Source organism: Terrapene carolina, unplaced genomic scaffold (genome assembly GCF_002925995.2).
Source record: "Terrapene carolina triunguis isolate 2854851 unplaced genomic scaffold, T_m_triunguis-2.0 Scaffold62, whole genome shotgun sequence".
Taxonomy (NCBI): Eukaryota; Metazoa; Chordata; order Testudines; family Emydidae; genus Terrapene; species Terrapene triunguis.
Window position 1 is genome coordinate 47,253,496 of NW_020664413.1, and position 24,969 is coordinate 47,278,464.

Sequence of the window (24,969 nt, forward strand, 5' to 3'; positions counted from 1 at the left end):
ATGTTGCTTTAACTTTCTGAAGAGTTGCACAGGATTTAGCTATATACAATAACCCCCTCTAAAGCCAGTGGGAGTCTTCTGACTCTGAGTTCCAAGCTCCAACCAAAGACCATCATGAGGGCCACCTCTGGTGATCCAGGTGACGATAGAATTCTAACCCTAATAACATTGATAATAGAGGCATAGGTAAGAATATATGTACATTACATTATTTTAAATATTTTTCTGGGTATGAAAAATATTTCTTCCTTCCTTCATACAGTATATAGGACTGTTTCCTCATTTTATCACTATTTACTGTGTTAGCCCAAAGTTTTAATTCTTAGAACTTGACTACACACACAGCTATGTTTTACACACTGGATAGTTTGTTTTCTAATTCAAATTAGTTACATTGATATGAACCCCTCAGTGAGTCCTCTAAAATTTGCACCAAACTTATATCTTTTTATTTTAGTTTGGTAATTTACCAAATTATTGTTATTGTTGTTGTTTGTGGGTTTCTAAAACTTTCATACACAAATCCCACCCCTTCTTCTCTTTGCCCCATTGCCCCAGCCCTCAGCTCCATGTCATGGCATGTCCATTTGGCTGATGAACTAAGAAAAGGTGACTGTTCCTCTCTTTGGAGGTTAGGAAAATCCCCCCAACATTGGACAAAGGGTTGCTGCACTTCCATGAAGGTTTGAGCATGCTTGCAAAAGTTTTTTGGTTTTTAAGTGGTTCAAAAAATCTACAGTAAACCTAGAAAACTCTTAGGCCTGGTCTACACTAACCCCCCAAGTCGAACTAAGGTACGCAACTTCAGCTACGTGAATAACGTAGCTGAAGTCGACATACCTTAGTTCGAACTTACCGTGGTTCAGACGCGGTCCACACGCGGCAGGCAGGCTCCCCGTCGACTCCGCGGTACTCCTCTCGCCGAGCTGGAGTACCGCAGTCGACGGCGAGCACTTCCTGGTTCGACTTATCGCGTCCAGACCAGACGCGATAAGTAGAACCCAGAACTTCGATCCCCAGCCGCCGAACTAGCGGCTGGGTGTAGACCAGCCCTTAGTGCAGGTCCTATACATGTTTGTTTTCTGCATCCTGTTATTTAGTGCACAATGCAGAATAAACATTGGACTGTTTCGTATAAAGGGAACTGTCCCATTTATATGAGAAGAATCACAGTTTGCACTATTGTCACCCCATTCATATCAAAAACAGCTTATAAATCTAATTAGATCTGAAATGCCTCCAAAAGTTAGTTGTGCAACAAATGTTGTCTCAGTAATATCATTTATTATCTTGTGCTTTCTCTTGTCTTAAATAGCCTTTATTGCTTAGCAGGTTGCAACTTACTAGTAGCAAGAATGCATTATTCAAGCCTTTCGCTGTGCCACAGCAAGTGACAGCGTGTCATGTTTTTAATTGTCTCCCTTGAACTCCACAGATACGATTCCTCCAACCATAACAAATTGCCCATGGGACATCACCATAACCACAGAGACTGATCCAGTACAGGTCAGCTGGGAACAACCTGAAATTAGCGACAACAGTGGGGTGTTTACCTCAGTAGCTTCAATATCCAGTGGCTCCTGTTTCCGGTATGGAACTCATCAAGTGCAATACACCGCCCATGATGAAGCAGGAAATGAAGCCTCCTGCCAGTTTAAAGTTACCATCAAAAGTAAGTGCTATTATTGACTGAAGTTTAAGAAAGAAAAACAATCAGGATCCTGAAAACTGTTATGAACCAGCTTTACGAATTTGAAGTAGAGCTGTTTGCTTTAATGCTACCTCTTTGGCAGTAATATTTCCTGTAAACAGTTGGATGTTCACCAAACCATGAATATTTTGCTGTTCATATCAAGTCCTATATACCAAGTGATATGATTATACTAGGTGTAATAAGAATTGTATCTTTCAAGTACGTTTTGTGGCCAGTGGGCCAGATCCTCCACTGGCCTCAATTGATAGGTCTTCATTAACACCAGGAAACAGTTGTGGCAACTGTGGAGTAACTGTTGGAAAATCTTTTTAATGACAACCACTATTTGCCTGAGACGTGAGCTAGAGTTAAGAAGTAGTCAGCCAAGCACTGAAATATTCAGAAAGCACTTGTTGTCTGACACTGATTCCCTGCAGCACTGATTTCCGAAAACGGTGCTTTCCAAAATGAAGTTAAAACTTGTAACACTCTTCCTGCTATTTCTCTATACCCATTAATAATGCCTTGTCTACACACACCAACTGTACTAATTTTAGCTGAGCTGTTTCAGAAACTGATGTACTTAAGTCAGTGCAGTCACCATTGTGTGAACAATCTTAAATTGGTTTGAGTGCTTTACATTGATTTAAGCTAAATTAATATAAGGCTTTCTCAACTGATTTAAAATTGTCCCCACAAGGGGGTTGCACCCCCTTTACTATATCAGTTTCTAATGATTTAGTTAAATTAGCACAATTTTTATGGGTAGAAAAGTCCTGGCATTTGAAAGATCCGGATGAAGATCAATGGCAAATGGATATACCAATTCTTTAGTCAGTAGGGTTTGGATTAAAAAAAAATAATAATTAGGACTTCTCTGAAATTAGCCAGGTTGTTTCTTTAGGTCTCATTTTAATTAAACTGCTCTATTTTAAGCAGAAAGATTTTTTGCTACCATTGATTAGCATTTTTAAATGAAAAGGAAAATGCAAGTGATACTTGAGTTAAGCCACAGTGCTGACAACTTGATTACTAGAGGTGGAAGAAAGAAGAAATAGAAAATTACTTTTCTTATTTGGGATCTCCTAGAAGCCATAATATAACAGCAAGATTCATCAACGTGGTGGGAGAAAGCATTAAAAACATTTACTGAATATCTGTGTTTTGTAATTATGTGAACAGTTTTACTGTACAAAACCCCACAATCATGTGTGTCATTTCTGCTGTGTCTACATTAAGGAATTTTTGTAAAAACTTCCTCACCAGAGACTAAATGCAGAACAGGCTTTGACAGGCTTAATTAAGGTGATCAAATACTAGCAATTGCTGGAACCTCATGGCTGGTGCTGGCACCAATGAGAGTTCTATTGTCAAATCTCCTAGTGTGGACACATATTACTGGTGTGTATTGTATAGTGCTATTATTCCTTTGCCATATTTTTAATATAAAAATAACATTCATAGAAGAGCACTCCCTTTTCCATAAATATTCCATACCTTACCTTTTCTTTCCCTTTTTTCCTTTTCACTATGGGATCTTCCCCATCTTCCATATAGCTACAGCTTGTACAGTATCTGTAGAATTTGATGAGACAGTTAAATACCCATGTCATTACAGAATGCTATACTTACCCCACAAATCACAGTAGGTGATGGATGCAAAAAATACACTAACTTTTGTAGGATTTAGTTTTCACAAGAAAACTGAAGCAGTTTAAATTATGGTCTAATACTATACTCAATAGTGATTTACTTAAAACTGGCGCAAAAGACTGTGTGGACATTCTTATTTCAGTTTACACTATGTTTATTTTGGATTATCTTAAATTGATTAGGAATTTGGTTTAAGCTAAATTGAAATAAGCCACTTTTAAACTGAAATAAGAGTCTCTACCCAGGGGTTTGCACTGTTTTAACTAAATGGATTTATAAACCAATCTAAGTTGAACTAGAGCAGGGGTTGGCAATGTTTGGCACGCAGCTCGCCAGGGTAAGCACCCTGGCAGGCCAGGCCAGTTTATTTACCCCCACTGGCCGCGGTTCGCCATCTCGGGCCAATGGGGCAGCTGGAAGCCGCACCGCGCCGCTCAGAGAGACAAGGTGGGTGAGGTAATATCTTTTATTGGGCCAACTTCTGTTGGTGAAAAACTCAGAAAAAGGCTCAAGTTTGGTTTGGGTAAATTTCAGATGAAGGTTGTGTTCTGTTTAAATTTTATTTGAACCAGTTCACAATTTCTACCAGCATTATTCCCCTGCAAAATCTGGTGTCGTTCTGTGCACATACATGACAGCTGTCTGAGGGGAAAGTGTGGCATTAGTTCATTTATAAAGGTGTTTGTTTAGCTACCTCTTGCAAATAGCAACTGCAAGAACTAAAGCTATAACTGTGCTGAAGTTGGGCAGGATCCCAGTTCTTTGGGCGGGGGAATAAAATGAAAAGCAAAGGTTCAAGATATTTTTGATGAGATAACTGACAATTGTGTTTACGTGTTTTTATTTTCCCACAAATTGTTATTTCAAAACAGAATAATACATTTATGATGTTTTTAGTTGGACTCTGTTCTGCTATTTAGAAGAGAACTAATAACACATATTGTTGTACCATGATAACACCACACCAGCTCTATCCAGCCAAGCAGCCTAGATTATTCAAGATGTCATATTTATTTATTTAAAAAAATACTTTGGCTGTTTATCAGGAAGTGACTTCAATGAGGAAGCACAGTAATTCAATTATCAAACACTCCTCTCTATCAACTAAATACACATGAGCTGAATGTAAGAAAAAATGTCTATTTACAATTACTCATCTTGTGTAGGTCATTATGGTGACATGGGGCCTGATCATCCTCTCTTGTAAACAGGGAGGCGGCTTTGTAGGGATTGTAGAGGGAAATGGAAAATTCCATGAACATCTATAAAGTGATCAGTCCATTGTGTGGGACAAGCCTTGGTTCTGCTCCCAGGGCTATCAGCTGGGAAGGGCTGTGCCTCCATATAGTCTTGGGCCCTTTGCCCCTTCTGCTCCTGGGAAGCCTGGGTCAGCTGAAGACAAACTATCAGGGAATCCTCAGGTTACTTTGGAGGGGATCAGCTATATGGAAAGAAAATGGAAGAGAAGGAAGGTGAGGGAGACAGGTCAGGGGAGAAGAGGGTAAGGAGGGGCAGGTGTGGAGTGAAATTGAGGTGAAAAGACTTGGGAGAGGGGAGAGGCGAGGGAGGGATTGGAGCACAGGGCCAAGAAAGACAGAACTTTGTACACATTTGATTGAAATGGCCAATTGTGGAAAAGGTCCCTGCTTTGGCTGCTTCTGGTCCAACTGGCTGGAATCTCTGGCTGGCTCCTGGTGCCCCCAGAGTGTGTGGGGTCCCTTCTGCAGAGTTTTGGCTGGGTGGAATGGTGCCCTGGCTGGGTCCCATATACTCCCACCCCACCAGTGCAGCAATCCCTGCTTTGGCTGCTACTGGCTGGAGTCTCTGGCTGGCTTCTCTCTGTGGTTTTCCCCAAGGCCACAGGTCTGGGCAGGGGGAGACACCACGTGGATCCTAGTGACCCCAGAGAAGGACATAGGGAGGAGGCTTCCTCTACACTGTTCTGGGTCCTGTGGTCTAGTTGTAATAGATACTCTAGAATGTTTTGAATAATAAGAACATGTCACATTTGTAGAATAATTTATATTCAAAGATATCAAAGTGCTTTACAAAGATGGGTAGGTGTCATTATGCCCATTTTACAGAAGTTTAAAGTAAGGAAACCTGGGACAGAGTCAGGAACAGCCATGTGCCTGCCTGGTCTTTAACCACCAGACTCTATTTTTAGTCTAACTCTGCAATCAAGGTCAGTACTCTCTGTCTCAGTGGAACGGTTTGTTGTTTAGTGATGTTTCAGAGATGTATGTGTGCATAGTGCAGAGCTATTTATAAAGTACTGCGGGATGTGAAAGATGCTGAAAGCATGTTTTATTTTATTTAGAAGAAGAATGCAACTGGTAGGTTAGTGTTAGTGCAGATCGAAATTTGTCCAATTTTATATATGTAACACAGAGTAAATATTACTATTTTTCCTCTCAGCCCTAGCTGGCATATATAACCATGATTCCTTTCTTTCAGCACATGCTCCAACCATGAACCATTCCTAGGGGAATGGTTCCTCAGGAATGTGTAAGCCAGAGCAAACATTGTGTTCTGGAAGGCAGCATCCTCTTCTTGTCACTGTAAACAAGAGGGGTTGAAATACCATAGTTGACTAAAAGGTTGTGCACCATATATTAGCTAAAATTCATGGAACAAAAGTGTTCAAGCTATATAACATGCATTTATCGCTTTAAGATTATTTTTTTTATATGGGGGAGGGACTCCCTGGAGAAGGGGTAAACAGACCCAGATCTGCCTATTTCAATATCAAGTGGTGTTAATTAAATACTTTAGTGGACGTACATTTAAGTGGGGACAATATACATTGTCTCTCCTGATGGGGAGTTGACAGTATCCATTGTCTCAAAGACAGTAAGTCCTTTGAAATGCAAGAATTTAGAGTGAGAGATTGCTTTGAAGTTTCATTAGCTCCCTTTTGCTTAAGCCCCAGATGGCAGACCTAACAGTTTTGATTGACACCTGTATTGTGACTGCATGTAGTGATTCTGCATTACAGGCACATGGTCATCGCAAAGGATATAATGTGTTTGAATAGAGCAGGGGTAGGCAACCTATGGCATGTGTGCCGAAGGTGGCACACGAGCTGATTTTCAGTGGCACTCACACTGCCTGGGTCCTGGCTACCGGTCTGGGGTGCTCTGCATTTTAATTTAATTTTAAATGAAGCTTCTTAAACATTTTAAAAACCTTATTTACTTTACATACAACAATAGTTTAGTTATATATTATAGACTTATAGAAAGAGACCTTCTAAAAACGTTAAATTGTATTACTGGCACGCGAAACCTTAAATTAGAGTGAATAAATGGAGACTCGGCACACCACTTCTGAAAGGTTGCCGACCCCTGGAATAGAGTTAAAAACATCTTCCCAGAGACATTTGGGAGATGGCTGAAGAGCAGTAATGGAGAAAGTGACTGGTCAGAGAGTGGTATTGAACTTAGAGGAGTTTGCTGGAGATAGAAAGGGCCATGTTACACATGTGAATTAGAGAGCTAGCCCCTCAAATCAGTTTAGCTTCATTATTTATGCCAGTTTACTCCGGCTGAGGATTTGGCCCATCAGCTGTATTTTGCTTTTGTCATCTAGTATCACTGTTCATGAGTATGCACAACTAAATGAGCCTATATAATATCCTGACTGGTTCAAGTCATTGCTCTCCCACACAGGAAAACTAGATTCACAGCTAATCAAATAATGGGGAACTAATTTTGCAAAAAAATGCAATTTGTTTCCATTTTGTAGGATTCAAATCAGAGCTTTCTTTCTTTCTTTCTTTCTTTGAATTTTGATTTTAATAATTTTGAAGTTGCATGTTTTTTCCCTTCTCCACCGCCCCATTTTTTGGCTATTGAATGCTATAAAAAATGATGCCCCAGGCTTCTTCCACTGTTACATTTTTTTCTTTTTTCTTTTGCTACATTGTACCTTTTCCAACTTTGGAAAAATTACAAAATGACAAAAGAAAAATGAAAAAGTAAAGGAAAAGCAAACATATCCCAGACATAATTCATTCTGCTGCACACAGTGGAACAAACAAGAAAACTGAATACCTGACATTTTAAATTTCTTAATTTTAATATTTTCAGTTTGAAAGAAAAAGAAGAAGTAGAAGAAGACTCCTTGAAGGTGCTTGGTTTTGAAAAATGGAAAAGTTTCATTAAAAAAAAAAGTTTTGAACATACAATTTCAGAGAGTTCTAGAAATAACCGACTCTGAGCATCTCAGGTGTCCTAAGCACTTGGAAATGGTATCATTCAGTAAAGAACTTAACAGTTAAAAAAAAAAGTTACAAGCATGTATTTCTTTGTGGGCAGTTTACTTACTGTGTTTCTACTACAGTGATATGAATGGACTTGATACTTTAATATTTTTTATATTACTCTTAGAGCCAGATCTTTCATGCACTGCCCAACCTCCCACTGATGGGTCTTTGGCTTGTGGAACGTTATCTTATCCTGGCAGTGGAATGAACAAATGGCAGTTTTGTGTACCATTCTGCATGAAGAGCACTGGTTTCCATCGGAGAGCAGGATTAGTGTTTTTCTGCCAGCCTTCTCAGTCTGGGACAAGTTGGTTTCATTTGGATGAAGCCTGGCAAATGACAAAGGCTCACATGCCAGAGACTTGCACAGGTGAGCAGGCTTGAAAATTTCAGTGGATTAGCTTTCTTAAAGACTCTTGCTGACTGAAAGCTTATTGATTTACACATTCAGCTGCTATTAGAGTTTGTCATGTTTGTATAAGACAATACGAAGATATGGATTCCAATTATGATATGAATTGAGAAAAGAATGCTTTGTTTCTCCATCTTCAACTAGAGTGTGTTGGTTCTCAGGGCAACATTCTGATGTCAGTTACAGAGGAGTGCAGTAGAGTAACAGTGGTGTACGTCTAGACTAACTAAAAGCAGAAGTTGACCTGAGAATTTATCCACTTTGCTTCTCCTGCAAAGTCTGATCATTATTAAGTGTGTGTGTATGCATAATGGGTTTTCTCTCTTTTTTGACCGCCTTCCTAAGAGGCTTGAAAATAAACTCTCTCACTACACATTTTGCCTGTTTCCTTTTAGCAAATCTTTACTTCTCCTTCCCTCCCCATGTTTCTAATAACACAAGCCATTATGGTTTAGTATTACCATGATTATTCACTAGCATCATGTATAGTTTCAGGAGTTGAACAGTCAAAAATAGTGTGTGTAGGTCCTACAAAATATAGTTATTTTTGTTGGTTATGGAGAACAGGTTTTAGAATTTGAAGGCAATTTCTCAGCATATTAATATTTTTAAGGTAGGACAACTGTCTGGCTAATACTAAATTGTTGAATAAAGATCCTTTAACTCTTGACTTAGAGGTCTTCCAAAATACTCCCTGAGACTTGCAAGCCTAATGCTATTCTCTCACCTCCCAATCACTACAGAAGGAAGATGTACCCCAGTGCTTGTCTACGCTTGGAAATTTACCAAAATAGCCATTCTGGAATAATTATTTAAAATTTTAATTTATAATTCCTAAATGGATTAAGTTAAATCAGGAAAGGGCAGTCTTATTCCAGAATAAGAGTGTTCACTTGTAGAGTTATACTAGAATAGCTATTTTGGTAAATTTCCCAGTGTAGACAAGCCCTTACTCTACTGTCCATTTTTATTGGATACCTTTCAAATAGAAATTGAAAGAGAACATAATTTCTTAAACAGATCCAAGAAGGACTCCAAGGAGGCACGAGAACCACATATTTAAGGAAACAGGGCCAGATGGAATAGCACCATAGAGTGCTGACTGCATTAGCTTCTGCAAAGGATGCAGCTCAGTCCCATACCGTCTCTGCACTAACTGGAAAAATTGCAGGAAATAAACTTTCCAAGGGTGGTGTCATAACTACTTAACCTGGGTTCTCCAGCGGACCTGCCTGAGGCACAATGCATTCTGGAACTCTTGCTTGACTGGTGCAGCTCTTTACTACCCCCAGTAGAGGCTTTCGTGGCTTTGGGAATCAAAATGAGGTATCTTGTTGGGGATTGGCGACATCACAGGCAGTTAATCTAATCTGCAGATGGATTAATTTTGAATGTCAAAACATAGTTTTATCATTTGAATGGGGCGTATAGATGGAGACAGGATCTAACAGAGGTATCCCCAGTCATCTGTCTATGGTAAGCAATTGCAGATGACACAGAAAGCATGGCCAGTTTCTTTCTGAAAGCTCAAACCAAAGTGTGGAGCAAGATCTTTTTTTGCATAGAGCAAACACTGAAAGTTTGTGATGTGTTACAGAAGTGGCAGTGTGTCACTCAGGTTGTATATTTGTTACTGTCAGGCTGTATGTGATAAACTGAAAACATGACAAATAGTTATTTTTTTATTTGAGCTAGAGTCTTACACAAGAAACCAAAATGACATTTTTACCCCTCATTCAAGTATTGAGCTGTATATTTATGCTTTTGATATATCCCTCATGCTGCTTTGTGTTGTGGCCTTGTGTTCAAGAGAAAAATTGGTAATGTGATACATTTGTGCTTGCCAGGACTCTACTCTCTATTATATGAAAACTGTTTAGCAGTTTTGTGCATCTTGGCACCATTTTGGGCATATCCTTATTAACTAACCTCATGTTATTTGAACTATTAACAGTCAGGCGTCGTACAGGGTCCAGAAAAGGAGATTCACTACAGTACTATGAGGGTGACTGCAATGAACAGGCCGTGAAAAAACACATCCTAGCAACTGTGGAACACATTGTAGCCAAAAATCCCTCTGTTGTTTCTCAGTGCACCAGGCACCCAAACACCTGTGGCAATTTCAGAATTTCAGATCTTTCTGTTCACTGTGGGCCTGGAAACAACCAAAGAGGTAACAAATTGTCTTTTCAGAACATTGTTAATGTCTCTGTGATGGGGTGGACAGTATTTTTTCTCCTACATGTTTTTTAATATGCTCCATAGTGTCTTCTCTCCCTCTGTGATAATTCATATTATGCAGTCATTTGCAATCAGCTGCAGCATAACATAATCTTAAAGCCATACATATTTCATGCTCTAATCTATCAGTAATGTGCACCATTAGCTCCCATCATTCTTGATGGGAGCTGGACATGCTTTTCTAGTTGCTTTGAACTACATCTCCTTAAGTCATCAAAATCATATATTTTAAAATATAACAGATGTATTGTAATGTACTACACACAGTACAGATATAACAGATGTATTGTAATGTACTCAACATGGGCTTTCAGAAAGTACTTCAGGTGAGCATGAGTTTACAGAAGTATGTAATGTGTCAAACAAAGTCCAATGCATCTCACAGAAGCTATGTGGAAATTATGAAGGATAGACAGCTGTAACTTGAATCCAAAATGTATTAGCTGAAATATATGATTCTGCAGAGGTCCTCAGGAGTGGGATGAATGAAAATGAGTACAGAATAAAGGTAGTCAAAGGGATCTGCCATACAAGTACTTCTGTAGGTGACGTTCGTTTGGGAACATGATGGCAAGGAGCCTTTTCTCTCGTTTTGTGGGTTGGGTAAAAGCAAGGTGGACAAACATCAAAAAGTTCTTTGTTTCATTGTAATTCAACCTCTTTGCTCTGGACGTTTGCTGTTAATTTTTGGTGCTGTTCATTTTAGTTGCAGTTCAGAGTGAAACGCTGATAGGATAGACCCTATCATGACGTTTTATTATTTGATACTTGCAGCTGAAGCCAAAAACTAGGCTGTGACCAGGGTCCTGGGGGTGGGGGCCACACTAAGATTGTTCAATCAGGACAAACTGCAAAGAATGGGGCAGACGATCCCCAAAACTGGAGGTTATTTCTAATAATTAGATTCAGCAAGCCAGCAACAAAACAGCTTCTACAATACCTTACTGGTTACCCAGAAGCCAAAAGCACAGTTCCCTTAAAACAACACAGCCTTGGGATCCTACCCAGACAGCGAAGTCAAATATGAGGAGGATTACTGAAAATCTTGTTCATCATATAAAAAGTTCTACCTATCCCAAAGGATCAGACACATTACCCATGAGGTCACTGATTATTTCAGATGTTACCCAAATACACGCTTATAGCCAATTCTTATTAACTAAACTAAAATTTATTAAAAAAGAAAAGAGAGTATTTGTTAAAAGGTCATTATACATACAGATATGAATAAAGTCCTTAGGTCAGTTTCATTGTAGAGATGGTGAGCTTCAGAGTTGCAAAAGGTTCTTTCAGAATCAGTTCCGTAGATCACAGTCCAATGTCCAATATCAGGGTGAGCCAGGCTGGATCTGGGGATCTCAGTCTTGTGACTCAAACTTCCCTTGATGAAGCTTAAACAGATCTGACATGCAGGATCAAGGCCCAAGAGTTCTTTTTATAAATCCCTGGCAGGCTATTGTCAGCCTCTTGACAGCAGGTGTTCCTTGGGTGAAGAATAGTGGCTTTGAAGTAACCTCCTATTTCCTAAGCATCACCGGTAATTAGCTATAGGGATTAGCATAAGGCAACTGCCCATCTCCCACCATTTACAGGTAGTTTACTACATACTTCAAAGAGAAATGAAGACAATGTTATTACTACACTCACAGTTCATCTAAATGTTAGCATCTCCTTTTGATCTCTGAATTGACAGAATACAGCGACATATAGGAACCGTTTGGTTACATTGTCAACCTCTAACAATATATATGTAAACACACAAAAAAACACAACTATTATCTACAAATATGTCTCTGAAGGTTGAATCTGGGTCAATTAGCCTGCTAGTTGTGTAACTGTTTCTGTGTTACCCTGTGTCACATAGGCCTAGCAAATTTATTTAACAATATATATATATATTGGACCTTTAAAAAAGGTCACATTTAGTTCACCTTCAAATCTGGGGGAAAGTTTTGGGGCTGCTATTTTTGGCTCTCTCTGCTTTTAAATGTTCAGATCTTTCAAGATTACTGAATTTGCTTCTTTATACTGCCATACAGTATCCTGTCTTTTTGCTATGCCATTAATGTCTGTGCCAAAAATCTGGATTTTTTGTATTTGTATTCTTTTGTTGCTATGTTTCCATTTTTGCTTTAAATGATTTTTTTTATTTCCCTGCAAGATTCCTGATTGAACTTTGTACTTCATTAAAGATTTCACATATTTCAAATAGAGCCCATTTTAATTAGCTTTTTAATTACAGCTGCAGCAAGCTGTTTACTAGAGATTCTTAGTCTAGTGAACAAGCCCCTGTGGAGCTATTTAGCCTTAGAAGAAAAGTGAAAAATAGCCATTTTTAAATCAGAATGGAAATATTTTGCCCACATCACACAATCCTATGGGAATTTTCTGAAATTCCAGTTTAAAGGATCCCCATTAGAGAAGAACTGTGCCCCAGAACATGGGGATATAGATTCTGGGGGAAGGCCAAGAGCGGTGTGGTGACTTGGCTAAATTCCAGTTGAGTAAGTGTATTCTATTCAACCCAAATTCTCCTGTAGTTTCAATTGGCTGAGACAATTTTCACATTCACATTCTGATTTGGCAGCAGTTTACACCACGTTTCACTCCCTTTGCACAGGTACACGTTACATAAGGTGCCAAAGGCAGTGCAGAACCAGGCCCTTTCCTGAGTCTGTGCTACACAATGGGCGGCATAGATGTCACTTTTCAAAGGCGGGTGAAGCATTTGTGTCCTAAAAGTATCCTGATATAAGTCTAACTTCTTTTATTTGTTAAGCTTTAAGAGCCATACTTTCAAAGATATTAAAGTGCTGAACCTAAATACCTTTGAACATCAAGCCCTAAGTCCTGGTGAAATTCTCCTCTCAGTTACACCCAGTGTGAAGCCCAATGACTTAAGTAAAGTTTAACTGGTGTAACTGAGAGACGAATTTAGCCCATTGTAAGTAAAATCAACACTCTTTGTTGAGAACTAATTATGGGCCCAGTCCTGGCACTACTGCTAAGCCTTGGCAAATCTCCCATTGACTTCCCTGGGATCCAGATCTGGTCCAAATGTCTTAAATACTATACAATGGCACGTATGCATTTGCATAAAGCGTATTGCAGTTCTGTTCAGTTAAGAAACATGCAGTTAAATAACCTTAGATCTGAGCAGCAGGGTTGTCTCATTGCATCTTATTGTGAAACACAGACTATCAATATTACTTTCTTATGCTTCTTAGCATTTGGAATAGCCAAAGTCTGATATCTATTATTATGTATATTGTTCTTTCCTCAGATACTGAACCACCTGTAGTGATCTCCTGTCCTCAGAACATTGAGATAGAAACCAAAAAAGGAAACCCCTACTGGAATGACTTGCCTGAATTGTCTTGGAAGGAGCCTGTGTTTGAAGACAACTCCAGGGGTCCACTGACAATCACAAAAGGAGGGTCCAATGTTAATAATGGAGACAAACTGGCATATGGCCAATATTCAGTGGAATATATAGCAACAGATCTTTCAGGAAACCAAGCCAAATGTTCCTTTGAGATCTCAGTGAAATGTATGTGTTTGGCTTATACTCAAGGTCAACAGAATGGAATATAATGATGTATTAATGCTAATTGTCCTGTGGCATTTGTTGTTTGATGATTAATACCATGTGGGGGTTAGGATATAAACTCTCACATTTTGTCTACATCTACAGGCCATTTATATGCAAGGGTGAAAACATGTATCCCCAAATGTCCCCTCTTACCCCCCCACCCAGCTCTTACAGCTTTGCTCTCTGTCCTCATATAGCACAGTATCTTTTCACTGAAGCCTATGTGTCAGCTCTGTGTAAAGAATTGCTTCCTTCAATGGCTCCAGGTACAGATCCTAACACAAGTTATAGGATTCAAACAAACCTGATACAATGAAATATGAGCCTGAGATGCAAAGTTTGGCTCCAGATTGAAAGTTGGGGCAGAGACAAGGCTTGAGGGGAAAGATCTGATATTCTGATTCAGGCTCCTCTCTGTTAAAAGAAATCATCTCCTGTAACCAGCATGTTTTCAGAAGTGGTCACTCACTCACTTTGTGTGCCACAGTTGTGTGGGGTATCCCACTTGAGACACCTGGTGCCTGATTTTCAGGGCTACTAAGAACCCACTTTCCACAGGGCACCCCAGGAGTGAGTCACACCAATTCACTGAACGCTTCTGAAAATTGTAGCTGTGTTCCTCCTGATGATTCCCTGTTCTGTTCATTCCCTCTGGGGCACCTGGCATTGGCCACTGTTGGAAGACAGGATACTGGGCTAGATGGACCTTTGGTCTGACCCAGTAGGGCCATTCTTATGTTCTTATGTCCCAAATACTATCTCCAGCTATAATGCTATAATGAATTGCTGAAGACTGTCTGAGTCTTACGCCCATGCAAGGGTTCAATCCCAAACTTTTCCTATGTTACACAAATAGGCACATAAGAATCAGTTTCCCTTTACATGCAGTAGGAGGCTATTCACATCATCCTGAAGATTTACCCAACAGTGACATTATTATCATGTATATGAATTTATAGTAATATTTGAAGAATTTCTGTCTAAGATTATGCGTAATTTGCTTTTTATTAAATGTAAGCAGTATCACTCATTATTAACTCAGTTTTTATTGTTGTCTTTTTTATGTATACACAAAGCAATTGCATGCACAATGGAATTGCCAGAGCATGGTGCTATAGTCTGTGGCTATCCTTCGGTGGACGGCATGGACCTCATGACCATTGACTGTATTGTACTGTGTCAAAGCAAATACCAGTTTAGCAGGGATCCATATCCCATATATGCATGCTCAGAGGAGGGACTTTGGTGGACCTTCACAAGCACATTCACGCCTATTGGCCCAAATTTGCCCAGTTTAAACCATAAGTGCCAAGGTAAGAAAGTTTAAATGAATGAAAAACTTTGTACCTAATTAAAAATTCTTATTTGCATGTTATATTTTCACCACTTTGATGAGCCTGATGGCATGTAAATTATATTTCAAGTATTCATTGAAAGTAATTTACCTTTTTTCTATAAACAACACTTGTCAGATTTCTCAAATCAGCACTGAATTAAACTGAGGTGGGTTGACTTCAGCTGCTTGATTTATTTTATTATAGATTTAAAATCTGCTGAGGCAGTATAAATATTTCACATTAATTATGTTGATGAAGATCTGTGTTCTGATTACCAACCCTGAGTCTTTATACAGAAAATGGAGACATATCAATGAGAGACCATACCACTCTCTAACCAGTGAGGGATTACAGGAATAAAGCACCATTGCTTTATTAACGGATGACTTTTCACAAGAACAGAACCTGAATATATGGGCTTTGCACAGGGACCTTTCTAGGGCTTGCATATTGGGCACAAGCAAACAATAAGCCTTTTAATGTGGCTAAATGTAAATGTATGAATTTATAAACAAAGAATGTAGGCCATACATAAGGGATGGGGGACTGTCCATGGAAACATGACTCTTAAAACGATTTGGGAGTCGTGGTGCATAATCACCTGAATGTGAGCTCCCAGTGCAATGGTGTGGCCAAAAGGGTGAACACGTAATGCTTGGATGCACGAACACAGGAATCTCGAGTAGGAGTAGCGGTCCCTTGTATCTTTGGAATATATGAATCGATATACATTTTTAGGGTCTTTTGGGGGCAGAGCTGTGTCTATCTTTGTGTTTGGAGAATGCCTCACTCATTCTGAATGCTATCACAGTATAAATAATTATAAGAACCCACTAGCCATCCATGTGGCTCATCTTTAGTTGCTTCTACAGTCCCAGGGTTACAGTAGTAACTATAGTCCATGCACTATCTTCATAGTGGCTTGTAGGAGGTGGCTGCATGAAGACTGCAGATGCATTGGTCATGACCATGCCCACTCCCCAGTTCTCTCCTGACTCATATTAGGCCAAGAGTGAGTGAACATGAAGCATTGTTCCAGCCAAGTCTGGAACAATTATCCAGCTACAGCTACAATTATCACCAGTCTGTGATACACATTTTTTTTTCAGTCTCTATCTTCAGCCTGCCATGCTCAAAATGCAGAAAATTGTTGGCATAATTTTGCTTGCATTCTTTCCTATTCATTTTATTTATTTTGGCCCTGATCCTGCAATAACTTATACATGTGCATAATGATGAGCATGAGAGTAATCCCAGTGGGTCAATTTATATACTTCAGATTAAAAATACATTTGTAAATCTTTGCAGGGTCCTTTTCCTAGGGGTTCATTCAAAACCCACTTAAAGCAATGTGAGCCTTAGTTCTTACCTTTAACCTTACCAATTAATTCTTTTATGATATTTGTTGTATTAAAAGTTCCAGATATATAAACATTAAAATCAAAACTATCCTCATAGCATTTGATACATGTAAGTTGAAAAGTAGGATGCTTTGCATCACTGAGGTGACTGGCTAGGTCAAAATTAATCCTGTGTTTTCTTTGCCTGTATCTTTAGAACCAGATATCCATAAAAAGCCAAAAGTTGTTGATCAGAATTTTTACTTTGATGGTGACTGCCATGACAGAGCAGTGCAAGACATGCTGATAGGACACTTGGAATATTTTCAGAGGAAAACTTCAGCATATCAGTACTGTGAATTAAACAGAGAGTTCTGCAGAAAGTGGAATGGTTACCGCAATGTAACGGTGTTCTGTGGAAGCACGTGAGATGGAATGACTGTATTGTTTGTTATGTTTTTTTTTAGAATGTATTTGCATGCATGTGTGAGAACTACATATTATCCAAGTATTCAGACTGTTCCTTGAAAGCAGTTTGTGCTGTAACCTTATTTCCTCTTATAAAATAAAATTAGGGTAAAAATATAATCACTATCGTTTTCTTTCTTCTTGAGCTTCCCTATTGTTGCTACTACTTGGGAAATTTGGCATTGTAAGTTACATACATGGACTGGTAGGCGACAGGATACTAGTGTGTTACATTTGGGGTTTTTGGGTGGTTTCCACTTTTTTGTTTTTTAATAATGTAAAACTGGTGAGGGCAATTTTGAAACCATATGTAGGAGTGTCATTATGGGGACATTTGTTAACACAAAGTTACACTAAGTTGTTTCAGAATAGAGTGGCTGCTATTAAAAAGTCAGGATTTGTCAATAATTATGCTCCTCAGAGCTATGTAAGATTATCAGTCTTTTTCCTCCTAGGTTTAGAATAGGAAATATCTACTAGAACTTTGTAATAAGGGCACACAAATATTGATTAGCAATAGAACTGGTTGAAAAGTAGAAACAATTTTCCATGAAAAATATAGAGGGATTTTTTTCTCCCCTATTCTTCATTCAAATTTATGACCAGCTCTGCTTGTTAATGGCCTCTATTGTATATTGTGAATTGGACTGTAAAATTATTTTACAGATAACAAGATCCCATCCAGAATTAAAATCTATCAATATTTATTTGTTGTCTTGGATTCAGCATCGGTAATATCACTACCTAGCAACTGCTATCTGTAGTTGCCTGAATTAGATAAACACATTGGGCCCGAGCCTTCACTGGCATAGCTTGCTCTCCCTATTAACTGAAATGGAGTTGTGTCATTTGTACCAGCTGATGATTTGGCCCAGGGAGTATAGCTATTTTTGCAGAAAAAGCTAGAAGACAAATGTAGTTTATTCATTAGGGCTCTGGAATGGAAGTCAGGAGAAAGTTCCTTGTTTGGCCATTAGCTTGCTGTGAAATGTTGGGTAAGTCACTTAAGTTGTCTATACCAGAAGTTCTCAACTGAGGGTCTGCTGCTCCCTGGGGGACTGTGAGCCTTTTGGGGGGGGGGTGCAGAGCCCCGCAGCTGAAACCCAGTGCCCTGAGCCCCAGCAACCCCCCTGTAGGTCTGAATCTGGGAGTGGTGTAGGGCTGAAGCTGAGAGCCCCAGTGTTCCTCCCGCCCGTAACAAAGCTGTGCAGGACTGAAGCCTTGATCCCTGGCGTTCCCTGCAGGCAGAAGCCCTGAGTCCATGGGAAGAGTTGGGGGGGCATAAGGGTGTTGCCCCCCAAACTGCAGTGCCTTACCCAGAGTGGAGCAGTCTGGGGGCAGCTCCAGCACCCCCACACTGCCTCCTTTCCCCCATCTCCCATCAGGCCCAGCGCTCTGGTCAGGTTGTAGGTGGGAAGCCAGAGCCAGGCAGTGTGGGGCAGCTGCTCCTCTGTCCTGGTGAAATCGCTCGCCGTGCTCGTCGCTCACTGCTCCGCAGTTCGGTGGAAAAGAATCTAGATGAGAGTGCAAAAAATGTATCTTTAGTGACATGTTGCAACCAAGGCTTTTGTATGCCTTGAGGAGGTTTTCCACCAACAACCTGTAGTTGTCTGCCTTGTTGTTTCCGAGAAAATTTATTGCCACTAACTGGAAGGCTTTCCATGCCGTCTTTTCCTTGCCACGCAGTGCATGGTCAAATGCATCATCTCGAAGAAGTTCACAAATCTGAGGACCAACAAAGACACCTTCCTTTATCTTAGCTTCACTTAAACTTGGAAATTTTCCATGGAGGTACTTGAAAGCTGCTTGTGTTTTGTCAATGGCCTTGACAAAGTTCTTCATCAGACCCAGCTTGATGTGTAAGGGTGGTAACAAAATCTTCCTTGATTCAACAAGTGGTGGATGCTGAACACTTTTCCTCCCAGGCTCCAATGACTGTCGGAGTGGCCAATCTTTCTTGATGTAGTGGGAATCTCTTGCACGACTATCCCATTCACAGAGAAAACAGCAGTACTTTGTGTATCCAGTCTGCAGACCAAGCAAGAGAGCAACAACCTTCAAATCGCCACAAAGCTGCCACTGATGTTGGTCATAGTTTATGCACCTCAAAAGTTGTTTCATGTTGTCATAGGTTTCCTTCATATGGACTGCATGACCAACTGGAATTGATGGCAAAACATTGCCATTATTCAGTAAAACAGCTTTAAGACTCATCTTCGATGAATCAATGAACAGTCTCCACTCATCTGGATCGTGAACGATGTTGGGGGCTGCCATCACACCATTGATGTTGTTGCAGGCTACAAGATCACCTTCCATGAAGAAGAATGGGACAAGATCCTTTTGATGGTCACGGAACATGGAAACCCTAACATCACCTGCAGGAGAGTCTGCTGCTGTAGTCTGGAGCCCAACAGCTCTGCCTTACTCTTGGGTAGTTCCAAATCCCTGACAAGGTCATTCAGTTCACCTTGTGTTATGAGGTATGGTTCAGAGGAGGAGGATGGGAGAAAATGTGGGTCCTGTGACATTCATGGTTCAGGACCAGAAGTTTCATCCTCTTCCTCTTTCTCGTCTGACTCAAGTGAGAATGATTCTGGTGCATCAGGAACCGGCAGTCCTTCTCCGTGGGGTACTGGGCCTATAGCTGATCGAATGTTTGGATAATGCAGTCCACTTTTTCTTCTTTGACACACCTTTCCCAACTGGAGGCACCATGCAGAAGTAACAATTGCTGGTATGATCTGTTGGCTCTCTCCAAATCATTGGCACTGCAAAAGGCATAGATTTCCTTTTCCTGTTCAACCACTGGCGAAGATTTGTTGCACAAGTGTTGCAGCATATGTGTGGGGCCCACCTCTTGTCCTGATCTCCAAAATAAAGGTGATAGGCTTTCTTAACCATAGTGGTTATACTGCGCTTTTGTGATGCAAAAGTCACTTCACCACAAACATAGCAGAAGTTATCTGCACTGTTCACACAAGTACGAGGCATCTCTGCTCACTTTGGCTAAACAGAAATGTGTCCCTTTGCAAAATCAAACACTGACAAATAAGAGAGCACGACACTGTATGATATAGGGCAATTTGTTCAGCAGAGTGATGTAAGCTTCGTTATGATTGCATCGTCCATGACTTCTAGGAATAACATGATGCAATTCATATCATGTATGATGCAATACCAGCTTCAGATTGCATCATTCATTGTTTTGCCTAAAAAGCAAGTACTGTCCAAACCCAGTCATAGATTTATTCATAGATCCAGTCAAAGATGTATTTTAGTCATTTCTGGTTTAAATTGAGATCCCTTCCCTTTATAACTCACTTATCCTCCGCCATTCCCAAGTCAAGGGTCGTATATACTGACCCAATAGCATATCTTGAAAACTAGAGCCAATCAACAATTTTAAGCATCATTTTCATTCTCAGTGACCCAGAATTAGTAAAGTTTGACTACATTTATTTCAGAAGCATTTTGGCTGTAGAGCAGTGTTACAGTGAGAATGTCAGCTTCAACGGTGAATTGCCTGGTTTATTGATTTTTTTGGTCTCTGTTGTCAGTTCAGTATTTCATGAGGTTTTTGGTCTTAACTTTCTAGGAACTGAATGGTGTGAGTATCACCTGTCATGAGAGTGAAAATACTTGCAGTATAAATAGCAGTATCACATAGGACCCTTTGTAAACTAACTTCTGGGATAAAGAAATACAGATTTAGAGCTAAGTACTGCATTGCAAGATTACACACCCTTCAATGGATGTCTCAAGACAGTTAGAAAGACCAACACTATTTAATTTTTGCAGAAGATAAATTCCTCCAGATGCGTATGAACTCCCATGAGCTATTTAATCAGATGCTGCTTACAGGCCAAATCCTCCAAGGTGCTGATACCTCTTGAAGTATTGTGCACCTTCAGTTCATCTGGAAACGAAATATTTGGATTCTAGGTGTGGTTTATGCAGGAGCGGCGCCAGGGTTTTTGGCACCCTAGGTGGGGGTCCTTCCGCGCTCCTGGTCGTCGTTGTCAATTCTGCGGTGGGGGGGTCCTTCCGCGCTCCCGGTCTTCGGGGCACTTCGGCGGTGCGTCCCGGAGCGAGTGAAGGACCCGCCGCAGAATTGCCGCCAAAGACCCGGAGCATGGAAGGACCCCCCCGCTGCCGAATTGTCACCAAAGGCGGCAAAATGCCGCCCCCCCAAATCCTGGTGCCCTAGGCGACCGCCTAGGTCGCCTAAATGGAAGCACCGGCCCTGGGTTTATGGCTATGTTCAGAAAGAGATGAGTTGAAACACAATGTTACAGGGCACTATAGACTCTACCTTATAGATTGATCACTCCCATTTGTGAGAGACTGGCACACAGGTGCTGTCATGCCGTATCAGAACTGTGGTCCATTTAGTTCAAGATACTGCTTACATTAGTTTTTTTATGACCACCCCAACATATTGAACAGATTTTTTTTTCCATTGTGGTGTCCTCAATGTTGCCCACGTCTTTCCTCTTTAATGTTTACAGTCAATTTAAAACTCAGAAATCTGTATGCATAGTTCAAATTATTCCTTTCCCACATGCATTACCTGGCATTTGTAAACACCAAGGGTCATCTGCCATCATGTTGCCATTCTTTGTTTGAGCTATCTGGAATTCCTCATTGTCTTCTCTAGTCAAAACAATTGTTGGGGTTCTCAACCTTTTTCTTGCTCCCAGTTGAGAACTGCTGTGCTATGTCACTGTTCACCCACTTTTAATCACCAGCAACCCCTAGTATGGCCGATCCAGTAGATACTACTATGTTGAAAATTAACAATTTATTCCTACTCTTTGTTTGGTCTCTTATTGCAAATTTCTAATCCATGACAGCACTTTAGCCTTTTGTGAGTGATATTTTCAAAGGCTTTCTGAAAGCTCAAATAAATATTTACTTGTTTTTCCTTTATCTAATTCTTTGTTGACTGACGTAAATATATCTATTAGATAGAAAAGGGTTGGTTTGCCTTTCAAGAAATTGTACTGAGTGTTGCCTATCATATCCTATTCAGCCAAGTGTTTTAAGGTTCTGGCCAATTAACTGGTACCAAAGTAAAATACGCATACTAGTCTGTAATTCCCAGGAACCCTTCTAGCACTTTACCCTCCAGTCTCTGGTACCATAGCTGATTTTAATACGAGTTTGAATATTTTTGATCAGTTCAGTCTCTTTATTCTTAAATTCCTTCAGAACTCTTGGACGGACTTCATCCAGGCCTGGCAACTTGCCATTGTTTAATTTGTCAATTAATCTCAGCTCCTGCTTTTTTCATCCCTGAATCTTTAACCCTTCTATGTTTTTAAGTAGATGAAAAAGAGTAGCTGTGTCTTAGGTATTTCCCCACCATCCTCTGTTCTGAAGACTATTATGCAGAAAGCTTCTTTGCAACAACTTTATCCCCTTTAACTGATCCCTCAGGAGGGGTGATGAACACGCTGATTCTTTGGCATGCGCTCCGTTTACAACCTATGTAAACAATGGCTTGGTATTTATTTTACTATCTGTGGCTAATTGCTCTTTCAATTCCCCATTAGCCAACCTAATTTCCATCTTAGATTTTGTAAGCCATAATTCCCGTTCCTTTCATTGACTTGTGTGCTCGTATTAATACCTGTTCCGGGAAACAATTGTTGAAGATGTCAAGAAATTGCTTCTCTGATATTATAGTTGACTGCTTTATATGCAGGTAGTTGATGTTAACTACTATCACTGCTATAAGCTCCAATTCAGCAAGGTACTTAACCATGTGAATGGTCACACAGGGATAGAGCGTCAGTTGGTATAATTTGTCATAGCAGCATTGTTGACTTCAAGGGAACCAGCTGTGGAACTGCTTAATTTACTTCAAAGGACTACGCCCATGCTTAAAGTTAACCACGTGCTTTAGTACCTTGATGAACTGGAGTCTTTTAAGTTGCTTCTTTGATCACTCTTATCACTTATCTACGCAAAAGAATAAATGGACACAAATCAGACGTCAAGAATTATAACATTCAAAAATCAGTCAGAGAACACTTCAACCTCCCTGGTCACTCAATTACAGATCTAAAAGTCACAATTCTCCAACAAAAAAACGTCAAAAATAGACTCTAACGAGAAACTGCAGAATTGGAATTAATTTGCAAACTGGACACCATTAAATTAGGCTTGAATAAAGACTGGGAGTGGATGGGTCATTACACAAAGTAAAAACTATTTCCCCATGCTATTTTTTCCCCTACTGTAATTCACACCTTCTTGTCAACTGTTGGAAATGGGCCATCCTGATTATTGCTGCAAAAGGTTTTTTTCTCCTGCTGATAATAGCCCACCTTAATTGATTAGTCTCGTTATATTTGGTATGGCAACACCCATTTTTTCATGTTCTCTCTGTGTGTGTGTGTGTATATATATATATATATATATATATATCTTCCTACTGTATTTTCCACTCATGCATCCGATGAAGTGGGTTCTAGCCCACGAAAGCTTATGCCCAAAGAAATTTGTTAGTCTCTAAGGTGCCACAAGGCCTCCTCATTCTTTTTTGCTGATACAGACTAACACGGCTACCACTCTGAAACCTCTTATCACTGTGCAATTGATACCCCTTTCCTAAAATTTTGGCTTAAATATTTTAACATACCTGATATTTCTTGTGTGCTATGGCACATGCCTCATCTTTGTCTAAAACAACTGTGTCACAGACTGCCTTAGTCTATTTTATTTATCAAAAAATGCTAAGGCCTTTGCTCTTCAACTGACAAAAATTAAATAAGTTGTCAAAGGGAAACTATTTCACATTAGTTCAGCAATGTTGTACTGTCAGGCATCTCTTCAAACAGAAGCCAGATGTTCTTTAGAGTTCAAAGCCCATAATTTATCATAATTAAAACATATCTGGGTTATTATGTGATCATCAATCATAGCTGCAAAACACATTTCCCAGCTGTTTTTCTACTCATTTGCTTACAGAATATGCTGCAAAAATAAACAAGTATTTTACAGCACGGTGAGATTTGCTATTGCAGTGTTAGTGCAACAGTAAAGTTGTTAGGCAGATTCACAGATGGCCCTGGGCTCTGCAGATGCATTATGTTTGTGGAGAACTCTATGGCTTGATGTGAAATAGGCTAAGTTTACTGAGCCCTTTTGCTCTCATAGGTATCCATGGAAAAGGCGCTCCAGACGAATAATATTAGCAATTGACTATTTATATAAGGGATTTAACCAAAGGCAGATTCAGAAGTAAGGGTGACAAGAAGACAGCCATTAATAGTGCAGCTATAGGAAACTTGTGAATTGAAATCACTGAGTCTGTCACTCCAGCAGGGTTCCAGTGCAGGAGAATCTGCCTGTATGGCATCAGAAGCTATAGGAGACCGTAATCTGCAGAACATTAAAAAATACTCCAGCCTTATTCAGTGCTATTAACAATTTTATACCTATTTCCCTAGATTCAGATTACTTTTCATACCTAGTTAGGAGGGAGTAAAAAGCCTGAGCATTTGCTCACCTTTATCACTATTGTAATAAATAGAAACCATGACTTTTATAGGTAAAACCTCTAAGAAATGAATAAGCATAATAATGTTTTATTGATCAGAAAATTAATACTTTGTTTGTCAACAATTAAAATGAATGTTTCTTAGGAACAGAGTGAAAATAAGACCAAAAATAATTTCACATTTTTTCATTTTGTTCTTACTTTATAAGCAATAAATACACTGCTATAGTCCATTAATCTTATTTACATTGTACAATAGTTTTGAATGTTGCTTGATTTCTAGCATGACTCTTTTATGACATGAAATGGTAACATAGGAGGATATACGTTAGCATGTGTTCGGCCAAATACTCTAATAGATCATAACATTGAAAAATAATGAATGACAAAACAATTAGTAAATTAACATTTTAAAAAATGGAATCAAGTGAGCACCCAGCAGTGAGCATGACCTAA

General features: G+C 39.7%; 1 protein-coding gene across 1 annotated transcript; it reads left to right on the forward strand.

The window, feature by feature from the left end:
* The first annotated feature begins 519 nt into the window (after positions 1 to 519).
* Positions 520 to 17,101, forward strand: LOC112107458. Its single transcript, XM_026647631.2, has 7 exons — positions 520 to 683; positions 1,436 to 1,672; positions 7,738 to 7,983; positions 9,980 to 10,198; positions 13,550 to 13,816; positions 14,935 to 15,171; positions 16,753 to 17,101. Exons 3-7 carry the CDS (start codon positions 7,818 to 7,820, stop codon positions 16,962 to 16,964), a joined length of 1,101 nt encoding a protein of 366 aa, XP_026503416.1. The 5' UTR covers positions 520 to 683; positions 1,436 to 1,672; positions 7,738 to 7,817; the 3' UTR covers positions 16,965 to 17,101.
* Positions 17,102 to 24,969: the final 7,868 nt, after the last annotated feature.